The 15,086-nt window shown below is 46.4% G+C and overlaps 4 protein-coding genes across 4 annotated transcripts; 1 reads left to right on the top strand and 3 right to left on the bottom strand.

Moving 5' to 3' along the window:
• Positions 1 to 3,056: 3,056 nt before the first annotated feature.
• ATNIH1004_005235 (uncharacterized protein) lies at positions 3,057 to 3,931 on the bottom strand (the record flags this gene model as incomplete). The annotated part of the gene is made up of 2 exons (XM_033569889.1): positions 3,057 to 3,640; positions 3,700 to 3,931. 2 exons carry the CDS (start codon positions 3,929 to 3,931, stop codon positions 3,057 to 3,059), a joined length of 816 nt encoding a protein of 271 aa, XP_033428695.1.
• Positions 3,932 to 4,589: 658 nt separating this feature from the next.
• On the bottom strand, positions 4,590 to 6,228 carry ATNIH1004_005234 (uncharacterized protein; the record flags this gene model as incomplete). Its single annotated transcript, XM_033569888.1, has 5 exons — positions 4,590 to 5,364; positions 5,424 to 5,491; positions 5,554 to 5,697; positions 5,759 to 6,160; positions 6,214 to 6,228. 5 exons carry the CDS (start codon positions 6,226 to 6,228, stop codon positions 4,590 to 4,592), a joined length of 1,404 nt encoding a protein of 467 aa, XP_033428694.1.
• A 1,621-nt stretch (positions 6,229 to 7,849) lies between these two features.
• ATNIH1004_005233 (lysoplasmalogenase) lies at positions 7,850 to 8,614 on the bottom strand (the record flags this gene model as incomplete). The annotated part of the gene is made up of 1 exon (XM_033569887.1): positions 7,850 to 8,614. One exon carries the CDS (start codon positions 8,612 to 8,614, stop codon positions 7,850 to 7,852), a length of 765 nt encoding a protein of 254 aa, XP_033428693.1.
• A 3,882-nt stretch (positions 8,615 to 12,496) lies between these two features.
• On the top strand, positions 12,497 to 14,410 carry ATNIH1004_005232 (inorganic phosphate transporter; the record flags this gene model as incomplete). Its single annotated transcript, XM_033569886.1, has 4 exons — positions 12,497 to 12,575; positions 12,639 to 14,057; positions 14,116 to 14,319; positions 14,403 to 14,410. 4 exons carry the CDS (start codon positions 12,497 to 12,499, stop codon positions 14,408 to 14,410), a joined length of 1,710 nt encoding a protein of 569 aa, XP_033428692.1.
• Positions 14,411 to 15,086: the final 676 nt, after the last annotated feature.

Raw genomic sequence — 15,086 nt, 5'->3', positions numbered from 1 at the left:
GTGGCCATTAGTATCACTCATACTGTATCTTTTTATAACTTACCATGTCTAATTTTCCAACACTGATTAAGTCAGTAGTTGTAGCTAGCAGATATTGCGTCACAATTTTTGGATTCATTATTGCAGAAGATCAACTGAGAACCAGAGGTCTGGTATCGGGTGGGAAATGGGAGCATGATTTATAAATTCGTGCCTTGAAGTCGGGACCTCCTGTTAAAAAGGAGATGGCCAGCCTCAAAAAGATCACTTTGCAGCATGGAAGTGCAGGGATTTAAACGATTACGTGTGACATGGCCTGCTTCCACGACGTTGTCATACTAATATGGTCCCAACCCGCATGCTTGTTTCTGTAATAAGGCTGCATACATACACCGGAAACTCACATCTTCCATTGCGCGCCACAAGCTGATAAGATCCTTGAATCTTATGTGCTGGAAGAAATGAGCAGATCGCCAGCTTTATTCACCAATCATGTCTAGCGCCACCGAATAAAGTCCTTACGAGATGTTTCTCTCTGGTATTTTCTCTAGCCCCTTGAGAAGACTGGACGTCCCCGAGCTGGTCCCCGACAGCAGCCAGGTGCTACAGGAGGAAATAATGGCGCCCCAGGACCTGACCAATGGGCTATCACAACATGCGGTTTTCGAAGGCCAGTATGGTCTTTTATTCCCTCCAATTGCGTGATACAAAACCAATCACATCTTTAGCCTTCACTATGAACAAGGGTGTGCAAGGCGCTTGTATGATATGTTTGGCCAATTAGAATCATATTCAGTCCACCGCTATGATCGAGGAGGTAGTTGCGGAAGACTAAAAAGAGCAAGGATATGCGAATATGTAGAGTTCTTTGTTCTGTCGGAATTATCCTTGTTGTTTTATGTTCTTTCATCCTAAAAGTATTTTTAGCCCCCCTAACTAATGATAATTGAGTGAAGCCTGGTTGGGCAGATGCTCGAATTCGTACGGCTCCAAAGGATAGTTGGCCATCTTGGGGCATATGCATTCCTAAACACAATTGCATGTGAAGGAGGATTATGCCCAGGCTGGAAAGTTGTGGGGCTAACTGTGATAGTGGAAATTAATTGCCCCTGGTGCTGCTGGGCAGTTTGTTCGGTCACAAATTAAGCGAAACAACGCCGCCTCCACAACCACACTAGTAGCTAGGAAGAAACAAATTATAATAATAATACTTAACAGTCTATTAGGTATCCTTAGAATATATTAGTACAGAGAAATGTCAAGCTAGGATTTTAGAGATTATGTCCCTTGCGAAATATCTTTTGTTCCAGAGATAATAGTGGGGGAAGAAATTATCTTTACCTATTAGGACAGGGGCCGCGCTCAGCAAACCATTGTCCTGTGCCCATTTCTTGCCCAGGAAAATGGCGTCGGACCTTAATGCCAAGAGTAAGACTAATAGGCCTCCGTAGATCGCACTTGCCTAGCCTGCGCTAAGGATTGCTGGGCCCAGGTTTGATAACGTTGGTATGCTGATTTTAGAGATAAAGAGCGCGAGGATATATTTCTGATGGTAGATTAATACAGTGTCCTACAATTGTAGAGGTGTATACTGGTGATATTCTGTACAGCACCTGGTGCTAACGCGTGATTGACAGCAGATATAAATAACTATTCAGAATGTAGATTATTAATACAAAGTAACCCACTCTAAATTGGGATACTAGAGTGTGCGTACTCCGCATTCAATTGCGCTGTTACATGGTTGGTAGGTAGTCTTGGTTTAGTATGACAGATATTGGCTCTTCCCAAACATGCAAACTTCCAGGGGTGATAAACTTACCTTAAACATCGCGTTCAGCTCAACGCAGTGACATGATGTTTATATGGTTAGCAGGCAGACCGTACTGGGATGAGAAAGGGCTAAGGGCACAAGGCTAGGGCTGGGAAGCTTCCAACCATATTATAACAACACCCTTCTACCTTCTTCCTTTCCTCCCAATCTTTAGTATTCTTGATATAGGACTTGTTATGATTTATCAATCTGACCTGCCTGCCGTCACACCAGGCCGTTAATTTTGAGTGTGATCTTATAAATCACAATATCAACTACGTACCATATCTGTTAGTTGACCTCTTTGGAGCCATAGAACTTGCGTGTTTCTGGGCCCTGAGCTGGAAACTCTTTGCCATAATACGATTAATCTCCAGACAAATCATGTCGCACTTACACCTTGAAACCCACCCATCCTACAGCAGCCTAACCTTCCCTCAAACAGCCGTATACCTCGGGCATGTAGCCAACAATTAGGGTTTTTTATTTTCAGTCTTAACTAAGCCGCTATGTAGAGGGCTGGGGCCAGTTTGACTTCTCGGGCCTATGGTCCCTGTTGTCCCTATTGGCCCCAATGGTCGGATTCCTAGTCTAGGGACAGAATCCGCACGGCCCGCAGCGGCGCGGATTTGGCGCGGTTTTTGCCGTTCCTCCGTACAACTCTAGTTTACCCTTCCATTCCCTATTTCTTTCCTTCAACGATACCTTTCTGTATGTAGCCTATTCTATAGGTTCTATGGGTTCAGCCCTTGACATGCTACTTAACATATTTTTTTTTTTTTCTCCCAGGCAATCATGATCTATACTACCTTTCATTTAGGATTTCTAAGGCAAAAATATGTGATTTTTAGAATAATATAAAAAAAACTAGTCCTTGCTGGGTGAATTGCCAAGGTTGAACACAATGTATTGCTCAGGCATGACCTTCGCCCCTACATAGGGCGCTAGATGCAATTGATCTATTGATCAGTCGTCTTGTACCTTTTTATATGGTCAAGTAGTTTTATTTTTACTACGCAGAGGCAACTAAACCATCACACATACTCGCAACGAAGTCTCTACAACCTTTGCTAAGGATTTAAGTGAGGACGTATGTTGGACTTCAACGGTTGTGGCTTGGGCATTTGGCCATACCTTAAATGTACAGTCACCAGTAAAGATAACAAGATTGACTTGTATTATACGCAAATATATATATATACAACCGAGCAGTAGCTACCACACTCTTACTTAGATACTTTTCAAAATTGCATACTGCAGAATCTTACTGATCTCGTTGTGTGGGCATTTCGGGAAATATCGTTGCGGGCGTGTTCCCCGACATCTCGGGCACGGTCCCCGGCATCTCTATCGGCGATTTATAATGCACTGCTGCCGGTCGTTGCATGGCCCGTTCAGGAGCGACGGGAACATGGTTGCCAACCCTTTCATTGAAAGTTCGGGGTGCACGGGCTTTGAGCCACACGAGAGCGCCCAGCGCAGCTAACACAGGGACCCCGATACCAATCCCAACTCCAAGTGCAATCTTTCCGGTAGTCGGGATGCCTGAGGGCGATGCTGACTGCGAAGCAGCATCAGAGTGAGAGGATGACTGGGAAGCAGCATCAGGGTGAGAGGATACCGAGGAAGACGAGTCGATGGAACTTGTGGTAGATGGTGACACGGACGTTGAAGTAGTCGCCGTCTGGGTGCTCGTCGGTTTAGTGATATTGAAGTAAGTGGAAGGGAATCCTTCAGGTGTATCGGAATTGACCCAGAAGAAAAACACGTTGGAATAATCGAGGTCAAATCCGTATAGTTGCACGGTCCAGGTAAAATTTGTGACCTTATCGCTGGCATGGATTTTGGCTACGGTCGGTCAATGATCGCTCTCTTTGGTTGTCTGGTTTCCTTCGTCGAGGACATACAATAAACATTGCCTTGACTGGCTGCAGACTGTTGCACCAGGCTTTGCTGCCACATGGAGATATTGAATACTTCTAGTGTGGTCTTCCAGGAGATCACTTGTTGGTCACCTAGAGTCCAGACTGGGGCTATCCCGGTGTTCGACGATGGGTTGATGAAATAATTATTGGCATCTGTCTTTCCGCATACGGTTGGGAGCAGCGCAACGAGATAGAAGCTGAGAGTCAGATGCATCATGATAACTTTGGGGTAGCTTCACGACTTGATTTGCATTGAACTTGATCACTCTCTGCAGGTAGCGGCGGTGGTGCCATAGTAGCCTTGTTATTTAAAATCAGGGGCGCCTAATAATCAAATTTAAGGCGCAGCTCCTGCTAGGATATGTAAGTGGTGTCTCCCAAGACACTAAGACGAGCCAGTGTAGGATGCTAATGCAGAGAGCCAGGATCATTTGAGCCGGCGCGAACACAACACGGCTGAAATGGGGTGACAGCACTCCAGCAGCCCAGAAGAGGATCCATCCGAGAACCACTACTTCGCTAGGGCCACTAGCTCCACCGAATACCTCCGCTCAGGCGGTTTTGCTTTGCTGTCAGTGGACAAGGACAACCCTTGGCCCCCACATCCCTGGCGCGGTCCGTGAGACCCTTTTTCGTTTCTCCCCATCCTCCGAGAAATGACAACGGCCACGTCACCAGTACTAGACTAGAGCAAGCGGCAAAACAAAGAACAAGGGAGAATGGAAATAAATAAAATAAACAAAAAGTACTGGTCTCCAACCAAGTATGGACGTTTGTTGCTAGAGAATCGACATTGTAGTGCCTTCCAGTCCATGATATTTATGACAACGAAAACTCATATACACTAGATTGAACATGGGCTAAAGATGGGATCACGATGGAGAATCAAATGGAATCTCACGCAACCCGTTCTCCTCCGGAACTTGCAAGGTCCCTCCTAGCACGGCAATACTGTCAGGTCTGATATCCGGAGTTGCTGCATCGTCCCAAGTCGAGTGGACTGTAGGTTCACCATGCAAGATACGGTTGATGTTCAAAAGGGTGCTGTACATCACGCCAGAACTAGATGGCCGCTCTCGGCTTCTCTCTTTGCTTTCCCCAGAATCGTGGATATCGGACGATGTAATGTAACCGCCGGTGAGGGACGGATAGGTCGCAAAACAACGTAAATAACCATTTCCGCACATGCGACCGAGTGAGACGTCAAACTGAGCGCCAATGTCTATCTGCTCTGCAATACCTGTCGGGTTGACAGAGAGAGCAGACAAAATCTTCCGAGCCCCACGGTAGCTGACCGCATAAACAATGGAGCACGCCCCGTCGCTTGCAGTGCACGTTAGACGTGCATGGTCGGGTCTCTCGATGGGCGGCGGTTCGCGCCAGTAAGGTAAGAAATGGTGCGGCGGCAGGATGGTTGGGTCGCGAGGAGTTAGGAAAAAGGAGCTGTTAGTCTGACATTCGATCCCGCAGTGACCAAGCCAGAGGATGTCCCAATCGTCGCCATAAGGGGATGCAGTGGACATCGGACTCGTACCCTGCAGTGCTCGAACGGCAATGGCGAGGCTCTGTAGTTGAGTCTTGACGGTCACGTCCCAATCGGCATCATCCTCCATAATGATCGCGCTGCCAAGCCCCTTGTCCACAATGCTATTCACGTTCATGATTAGTTCGAGGTGTCTTCCTCCCGAGTATTTGCCATGGCGTACCGTTGCATTGCATTAACATGGGCCCGTCGTGCGGCATATTCGCTCGTTTTGTGGTCATGATTCCAGTTCTGGGTATTGAATCCGTTAGAAGATATGGACCGTTGTGGTACTCTCACATTCTTGCGCTCACATAAGGGTAAGACAGGGCACTGATCTGATCGGGTGTGACTCCATCAATCCAGTCGACGTGAAAATTAGAGATGGACGATCCTAGGATTATGCTATCACGCTTATCGGGTCTGGTGGGCAGGTTAATGACGAAGATTTTCTCGACCTGACAATTTGATCCTTGAGTTCGTTGGCCCTACAGAGGAGAGAATAACAGCAGTGCTTACTCCCAAGGTCACGTTGCGAATAGCACGGAGATAATGGCCTTCGTTGCTAGAGGCTACTCGCACTGGGTTGCGGAAAGCAGGGAAGGGTAAAACGATGAAAATGATAGTAGCTACTCCGATCACGTAGAGGACGAGACGAGCGAATCGCTTTTGAGAGATCGACCAGGTCATGCTGAGTGTGAATCGATCAAGCACCCATGAAGGGATAGCGGTGGTAGAAGCCTTTTCACGTAGGCGATTCTGGGGCTTCAGGTTGGTTGCAGATGAGTCGGGGTCGTTTAGTAACGTACCATGGGTGATCACCTGACGTTGTAACGTATAGCTCGGGAACACTTTATATTCCGATCCGAAATCCTTATCGATAAGTCCCGTAGCCGGACAGAGGAGGTGAGGTGAAGGGCACTAAAGCTCAGATGACGGGCTATGTGGTCATGTGATCATATAGCCACTAGTACAAGTCGGAACTGCATAAGTGGTTCTCAGCGCTCGCCCTAGTTCATACGTTCATGCTTCGAGTGTTTGACCTCGTCCACCTTCAATCTTCAACTTCACACTAATTAATGAAATGGCCATGTTCTTCCTCTGAGCTTTTGTGTTTACAGGTAGGGTATCTTGAGCTTCTTGGACCTCATTCCGATGCTGTATACTCTCCTGAGCCTCTTCTGTAAAAAGGGCCCTCTGGAGTAGCTATCTGCTGCTTAGGTAGCTTCTTTTTTCGATGCCTCTTTTTATTTGCCGCCCGTAGGTCATGGTTTTCCTTAAGAGCTAAAGCTGTTGTATTCATAAATATTGCAATTGCTTTAGCAATCTTGTCTAATTGTACTTTAGCAGTAGATGTAGGGCTTTGGATATGCTCCCCAAGCAGCTTTTTAACTGCAGAAATTTTCTTGTCCATTTGCTTAGCATTCTGAGGTGTTCTGGGGCTGAATTGGTTGATTGACTGCCTCGAGGTATTGGAGTCTTTAGCTTTATATTAAGCCGCTTAAGCATACGCTCAGGATTAAGAGGAACTAGGCCAGTTGCTGCAAAGCTGCTTTTAATAGTATCTGGCTTGTATATCTCTGCACGCGCTTGCTGAAAGGCTTCCAAAAAATCACGCTTATTAATATAATTAAAGCCCAGTCATGCCTTATCCTCCAGCTTGCCGTACACGCGCTTTAGTGGTGAGAAACAGCCAATATTAAGAGCTTGCAAGAGATGCGATAAATGTGCAGGCATGTAAATAGGAATAATATTATTCATACAGTATGTCTGGTTATATTAAGGAGTTAAATAACTTCCATGACCATCAAGAATAAGCAGGCAATATCGTCCAGTTGTGTGACTATTTGTTGCAGGAATAAAAGCTTTTTAAGCCAGCGTAATCCAATCTTATCTGTTATCTATCTATTCTCACTAACTTCAATCTTCCATGTAGCTGGTAAGTCCTCATACCAACGTTCTATATGGACTTTTCCCTTAAAAATAATACAAGGTAGAAGTGTTTATCCAGTGGAGTTAATATATTTAATAAAGGTAACCATTCTCGATTACCTGGATATATAAGAAATGGCTTTTCAAGCATGTTAGCTCTGGTAACTACTTTAGCAATAGCTACAAAGCCCATTGCAAAGCCAGTTTTATTAAAATTGTAAATATCTTCTTGTATAATTCTATATTATATTATAGTAATTTGTACACCATCAAACCACTTTTTAATAAGCTTTGATCCTCGCATTTAGCACGCTGATGATTATATTATCGAGAGTATCTTGATTTAAGCTCTGGATGCCGTTTAGCAAAGTTGTATACCCATTTATTTCCAACAGTTTGAATGGGTGTAGTGCCACACTTCGTAAGAAGAATATTAGCCATTTCTTGCATATGTGATAGTCGGGGAGCAGCCTCACGTCGGTCTAAAAGTAGTATCTATCATACAATTGATTCCTCTTTATTTTGAGTCGATCTATAACAATTGGCGCGAGTCTCATTGCGACTCGTAGTGCCTTTAAGCCGACGGTGTAAGATCGTATAAGAGATATTAAAAACACATGCGGCTTCGTGTATTAAGTAAATTTCCTATGTGGTTGCTCGCCCCTCATAAATAGGTCTTTATGGTTCTACCAATCCCGCAATAACCATCTGACCCCAGAAATAAAGTCCAAACCCGAACGCACTCTGAACCCAACCTCGCCTGCCCGAAGATTTCTTAAATGCATCCTTCGCAACAAAGACATCACTAGCAACAAACATCGCGGCTCCCAAGACCCGCTGATACGGCCAGCGTGTTGCAACATCCAACGGGGTGGTGGACACAGCCGTGGCAAACATGAAGCTGATAATTGTGGCATATATAACAACCAATGGCTTCATGTCCGCACCAATGGTGAGGTTGAGAACATTACTCCCGGCCGACGAATGTGATGATGGATAAATCACGCCGAGCCATTTTGCGATAAGCATTGTCGTGACAAAACTGGTTGCAAATATTGACCATGACGTTTCTTGCGCTTCCTGCAGGAAAGCAAAGATGTAGGCTATATGAGCCGCTGCGAAAGCAACTACCCCGAGTTGAAACGAAACAGAGATTTTTCTTTCTTCGGAGGGTTTGGCGTAGAATTCATTTCGAGTCGGGATTAGAAAAAAGTCACCAGCCAAGGAGAATAGAAGACCGATGGTGATAGACTGACGATGAGATGACCATTCCGTGGATGTTAGCAGGAGTGGGCCTCCGATAAATGCTAGCGAAGAGAGCATCTTGAAGAGAGCTGTGCCTGTGTACGAACCCCATTTGGACTCGGAGAGGACAAGGAGGGGAAGTGATCCCAGGAGCAGATATACTGCTGGAGGAGGGGGAATGGAGAGATTTGTGATCATGAGCATTATTGTTGTATGGGCTTTACAGATGCAAAACAATCATATATCATTTGCGTGTTTCTGGTGGGGAGTTTATGCATTCCGCTCAACCAATTTTCACGGCCAAGACCGCCCCACAGTTAATCACAAGCTCTGCCATGTTACCTCGGCCAAACCAATTTTCCTCTGATAGATCATGTGACTCGTGTACTTGTAGATGTTGACCGTTACTATTCAGAAAAGGGAGCAAAGAAGCTAGAAGTGGAAATATATAGAGAATTCATAGATATAAAAGCATGTATGATATGTGGTTTGGTTGCCCTGCGCTGTGTGGGTGTTGCCCCTGATTGTGAGGATTATTCAACGATACGATAAATTGGACATAGTTACCGTAACTGATCTTTCGACTGTTACTAGAGAGAAGTTCACGTCTACGACGGCACCGGTAAAAGTAAATGTACGACTACATAAAGCTATTTAATGGACTTTATTTTCTCTTAGATGGATTTGGAGAGCACTGAGTGTGTTCTTTTCTTTCCTTTCCTTTCCTTTTCTTTTCTTTTCATCCCGGATTTTCATCTCGTGTTGTTGAAGCAGCCACTTAGGTCAGGAGAAAGATATGTTTGATAATTAGGCACACATCCTCTTCATATTGAATGACTGTAGCTTAGCGCCAATTGTCATTGATCTTATCCAACTTATACATTTCATTCGTATCGACACCTATCCAACAGCCAATTTGATCAAGATGCCACTCGGACATCCCGAAGGAGAATGTTTCTTCAAGCACTCAGCATTAAGGTCCTCTACCTCCCAACAGGCCACATCATTTCTTCATCCACCTGTTGGTAGAGTATATCTTGAATAGGCCCGCATTCCATGGCTCCGACAACCTATCTGGTCAGAATGTCCACTATCTACCACATGCCCCGTACAGAGTAGTAAAGGGGGATATTTGGAGTATAAGTTACGGAAACTGGTCAAATATCTTATTCTTGTACGGTTGGAGTCTTGGTAGGTGAAGCCGATGCCGATGTTAGCGATGGGTAAAAAATAGTTTCTTATTGATGTATGTCTATATTAAGAATATGATATAGTAAATTCTCTTTGACGTTGACCTGCCAAGCATTCGGAATGTATTTATGCTATTTACATTCCAGTCGCGCAACAAGCATTGAAAATTATCCAGTACTCTGCACTTTTTTTCAGGTTAATTTCGCAGTGGATAGAGGAGTTAACGTCTGGCCCACCTGGGATATAGCTCTGACACCGGGGACTGGGTCGTGGAATATTGCACTGAGACCTTCAGACTCAACGCTGCCCTCGGCCTTGTGCCCCATTGCAGCGAGGAACATGACACTCAGCATTCGCCAGCTAGTCAACCTGCTCTCACGGCCACTGCCACTGAGAGATCACAGTTGATTTCCTCTCATAGCATCTGCATAGTTGATAGGAATTTGACACCCACGACAGGAACTACACAAAATTCTCCAATTCAACAGACTTGAGCTAGGTAACCATCACCAGCGCGAATTACGCGCTCACGATCCAATGTAAGCCCCCGCAGGCAGCTACATGGCTTGCGGCTTTATCAAGAATAGTCTCATTCTGAGCGTTAGGTTCATTCCTGTTATTGGTCCTCTCGCTGCGGTTTATTTCCATTGACGTGGACAGCAATTGCGGACCCTGCGAGTTTCCGGGTCACTTTAATAGCCCTTATTCCGGTTTCGGATCTGGCACTGAGGGGCATCGAAGAAATTCGGGAAAGTGCTAAAGAGCAAGAGATTTACTTGCCCAAAAGGTGGAATACTCCCGGTGATGACTTCAAGTTGATATCTACGGATACTCAGACTGGAGCGGATTAGGGGAGAGCGCAAGCAGCGCCACCGAGAGCAGCCACAGTTAAGCAATACGAATCCATAAGGAAACTCAAATACTGTAATGTTATGAAAGCCACATTGGCACATGTTACGGGTAGGATACCAGCTGAATCAGATACTAAACGGCCAGAAGTTTCCAGTCACAGAGGAGCGAAATTATCGGATCATGTAGGGGAACTGCCACCGGAAAAGCCATCTCTTAATAAATTGAAATCAAGTAGAGTATTCCAAATGGCTAGTCTGATTCTGCTTCACTGAGGAGATACATCAGTCACTACAGGAACTAATGATAGATTATAGAACTGCTGGTAGAACGATTTAGGAGGGGCGTGCCGAGGCGTCAAGCTCATCTGGAGAGTCTGTAGGGAGTAATTACGACTGGATGGGTGAATATCTTCAAGAAGAGCTGTTTCTGAAGTTCAGAAAGATTGATGTACGACATGAAACTGGAATGCTGAATTCCAAATTGTATGATCTCCTTTCACACCGTTATAGTAATACCGTTCTGATTCGAAATGTTTTTTGTTTCAAAGTTCTGCACAGTCAGACTGAATGATAAAAACGAAATTCGTAGTCAAATTAAGTTTCGTCTAACATTAGCAATAATCAGTACGGCATGGTCAGCAAGCAAATAATCTGGTCCCTCATCGTGATAAGCATTCTGTAGACCTAAAGTGATCCGAACTCAATGGTCGGTATTAAAACAAGTACTGGGCATATTTAACAAAAAGACGGTGGCAGCAACTAGTCGGAGAATTCTAATGATCTTTGTAGTTGGTAGTACAATAGGGCTATTTATGTAGGTTACCGGAAGTACACGCGGAGGTATAATATTATAGGAATAGAATTGTGAACAGATATATCTGAATTATAGTACTGTTGTTCTGGGAGAATGTATTAACAGTAGAAAAAGATAGAGATCGCTAAGAGCGGTCACAGTTCTGGGCACCTGATTGCATGCTCTTCCAGATCTGTCAGCCCTTGACAGGGAGGTACATGAGGGTTCAGGTGGCATGCTCAACCCTTCACTCTCTGGCGTAGTGAAACTTCGACGTGTCCTGCAGAGTAGAAGATTTTCTCGCGTGGCCTGTATATTATGGAATAGCGCAACAAAATACACTAACAATGCAGTCACCTACATGCAACATGCGGTTGAGGGAGAATTCCAGAAGAATTTAAAGCACTGCTACAAAGCTTCTTTACAGGGATGCCATCACTTGGCCAGAGTGCTTCGAGAGGCTTGAGTAAATCACGCATTGCCTAGCCTCATACTGTCTAGACCTGCCACAGTTCACCAAGCGGCCTCGTGGGAAGATACACGGACGCTAATTGGCTGCCAGTCATCCTGATGCCAAGCCCCGATCCCAGGGACGACCAGGTCCAAGCAACGGTGCCGAGAGATTGCCAAGATTTTTGGCAGCGCCAAGCCTGGCCGACTGGGTGGCCCGCAGCGAATCATACTCCACGAGCGAAGAACGTGGCCAACTATGCCCTAAAGCGCGATGTATTGCCCGATCCGTCTGTCTTCATGCGGCATATCGCGTGAGACAGTGGTCTTTCGCAGGTTGGATATCCTTGGGGCCATTTCGACAAATCAGGGTCATTGCTGTCGTCCGTGATTTCGTGTAGGTAGGGAGGTATGGGACGGGAGAGAGCTGTATCCAGTATCAAGGGTCTTTGGTTTGGTCGAATGGAGTGCATCTTTTCCTGGTCATGGAGATTCCGTCTCCCCTGGGCTTACCGTCTCCAGTGAACATGGGAACGTGCATCACTTACACTGGCGTTTGGACCATACCATCCAAGAGGTATTGAGAGCCATCCAACTTTGGTACATTACTAGCGCTGCGCCATAATACCTCCCAGCCCACACTGTGTATTCCATCTGTGATTGTGAGTAGGGCTGCGAGTGCCTATTAACATCCTAGTCTTTTTAAAAGGCCGTGTCTCTGCCTTTACCTGACTCCTCTTTTTTTCTGATCTTGCTCACAACTATTACCTGCCACTGGCTCCATCCGTAGTCACAATGGTGCTCGAGGAATACACATACGTCTTCGTCATTGGCACTTTGTTTGCCCTGCTCGATGCCTACAACAATGGTGCAAGTGAGTATCTCCTCTCCCTCTGCCACTACAACTTTCCTCCTTGGTTACTAACGCCCTAGTTAGACGATGTGGCCAACTCCTGGGCAACCAGTGTGTCCTCAAGGTCCATTAGCTACAGGCAGGCCATGATATTCGGTACCATCTTCGAGATGCTGGGAGCCATCACCGTGGGTGCAAGAACTGCCGATACCATCAAGAACGGAATCATTCCCAACGCCGCCTTCAAGGGGGATGCCGGTGTCCAAATGCTCGCCTTCGCTTGTGCACTCGCCGCAGCCTCATCCTGGGTGATGTGGTGCACGCGACATTCCACCCACGTCTCCTCTACATACTCCCTTGTCTCTGCTGTGGCTGGTGTCGGAGTTGCCACCGTCGGCGCCTCCCAGGTCCAATGGGGTTGGAATAAGGGCAAGGGACTCGGTGCTATCTTTGCGGGTCTAGGAATGGCACCCATCATCTCGGGGGCCTTTGGTGCGATCATCTTCATGCTTATCAAGCTCACCGTCCATGTGCGCAACAACCCCGTGCCATGGGCCGTCTACACATCTCCCTTCTTCTTCCTTATCGCCACCACCATCTGTACCCTGTCCATCGTCTACAAAGGCTCTCCCAGTCTTGGTCTGAACAAGAAGCCTGGCTGGTATATCGCCGCCGTCACCTTGGGCTGCGGTGGTGGTGTCGCCGTTCTGTCAGCCATATTTTTCGTTCCTTTCCTACATGCCCGGGTTATCAAGCGGGACCATGGGGTCAAGTGGTGGATGTTCATCCTTGGCCCTTTGCTCCTGAACCGCCCAGCCCCGACCGACTCGGAACGAGTCAATGTTCCTAATTATGCCGTCGTCCAGGAGGACGAGGATGACAAACCTCGCACTGTCTCGGCCGGTTCTGTTACTGATAGCCCCAGCCCTCCTCCCTCCGATGCCGAGAAGACGATGGTCGTCGCTGAAACCAAGCTCAATTATAAAGAACTCATGGCTGAGGGAGAAAGCAAGTTCCATGCTAAGCTGATGAAAAAGCGCGGTCCTCTCGGATGGGCCATGCGTACTCTCCGTGACAACCCGATGGGTGCAGGCGAGATCTACGAGTTGCATAATATCAAGCTTCTCATCAAGCGTATCCCTGCTACGCTCGCCGTCGGACTTCTCTATGGTCTTCATTATGACATCCACTCCGCGCAGTCTGGTATTCACGGTACCCCAGAGGGTAAGCGCATGCAACGAGTCTACTCTTACGCGGAGAAATACCCCAACGAGGTCGAGCATACCTACTCGTTCGTTCAGGTTCTCACTGCCTGTACTGCTTCTTTTGCCCACGGTGCCAATGATATCGGTAACTCTGTCGGTCCCTGGGCGGTTCTCTACTCCGCGTGGAGAACTGGTGACGCCGCCGCTTCCAAGTCTCCTGTCCATGTTTGGCAACTCGCTGTTCTCTCCGGCTGTATCTCCGTCGGTCTAATCACATATGGCTATAATATCATGAAGGGTAAGTTGAATTTAACCTACCCATCCTATTTTACTGTTATACTAACGTAATTTGTCAGTTATGGGTAACAAAATCACCTACCACTCTCCTAGCAGAGGTTGTTCAATGGAACTTGGCGCTGCCATCTGTGTCCTCGTCTTCTCGCAGTACTCCCTTCCCGTTTCCACGTCGATGTGCATCACCGGTGCTACAGTCGGTGTCGGCCTATGCAATGGCACCTTCAAGGCCGTCAATTTTCAGAGGGTCGGTCTCCTCTTTATCGGTTGGGTCGCGACTATCCCCATAGCTGGAACGCTGGGTGGAGTACTAATGGGCTTGTTCCTTAACGCTCCTCACTTTTCTTAGTTTCATAGTATCTGTTGTGAATATTTACGCATTATTCAGCATCCGCTCTGTCTGACTTTGTTCCTTTGTTTTAATTAGCCATTTTTTATTCGGTTCTCCCAGATAGATTCAGCTAGTTAGAGACCTAACAGACCTTACTCGTCAATATAGATGGATCCTTATCCATAGACCAGTGATACTAGCTCACAGGCGTATTCAGCTGGTCGACAATAGATTAATTACGTTATTCATATCTGATAGAGAGACCGGAATTCGGGATCCGATGACTCCTAGCGCCTTGGCGAGCGCTCAGCGTCATCCCACTGAATCGCTTCTATTCCTTTAGATAGTAGAAAAAGAAGAGATAGAGAGCCCGTTGGTGAGCGCGTTGGTTGCGCAGTCAATACATTCATTATTGTTATTCTCCCTAGTAGGCTACCGGCGTGTAGCTGGTATAGTGTTCTTCTGCCACCCATTCCTTCCCCTGAGCGAATGATCATAACATTTTATGATTGTTTGTGTAATTCAGCTCGGAATATTACTCCGTAGTCCGGACAGCCTTGTGCGCAGTGTTGACTCAGTGACTTGGTAAAGACGTGCTGCTTGTCGTACAGAAGCAATTTCTTTATTTTTTATAGCCTATGTTGCTAATAGGATATTTCTCTCCTGCTCATCTGAATTTCTTGATTTTTGACGCGCTTTTGG

This window comes from Aspergillus tanneri, assembly GCF_003426965.1.
Source record: "Aspergillus tanneri strain NIH1004 chromosome Unknown AapTan_3_pilon_pilon_pilon, whole genome shotgun sequence".
Classification (NCBI taxonomy): domain Eukaryota; kingdom Fungi; phylum Ascomycota; class Eurotiomycetes; order Eurotiales; family Aspergillaceae; genus Aspergillus; species Aspergillus tanneri.
The sequence above is the reverse complement of the archived record's forward strand: the minus strand, read 5'-3'. Positions and strand labels throughout refer to the sequence as shown.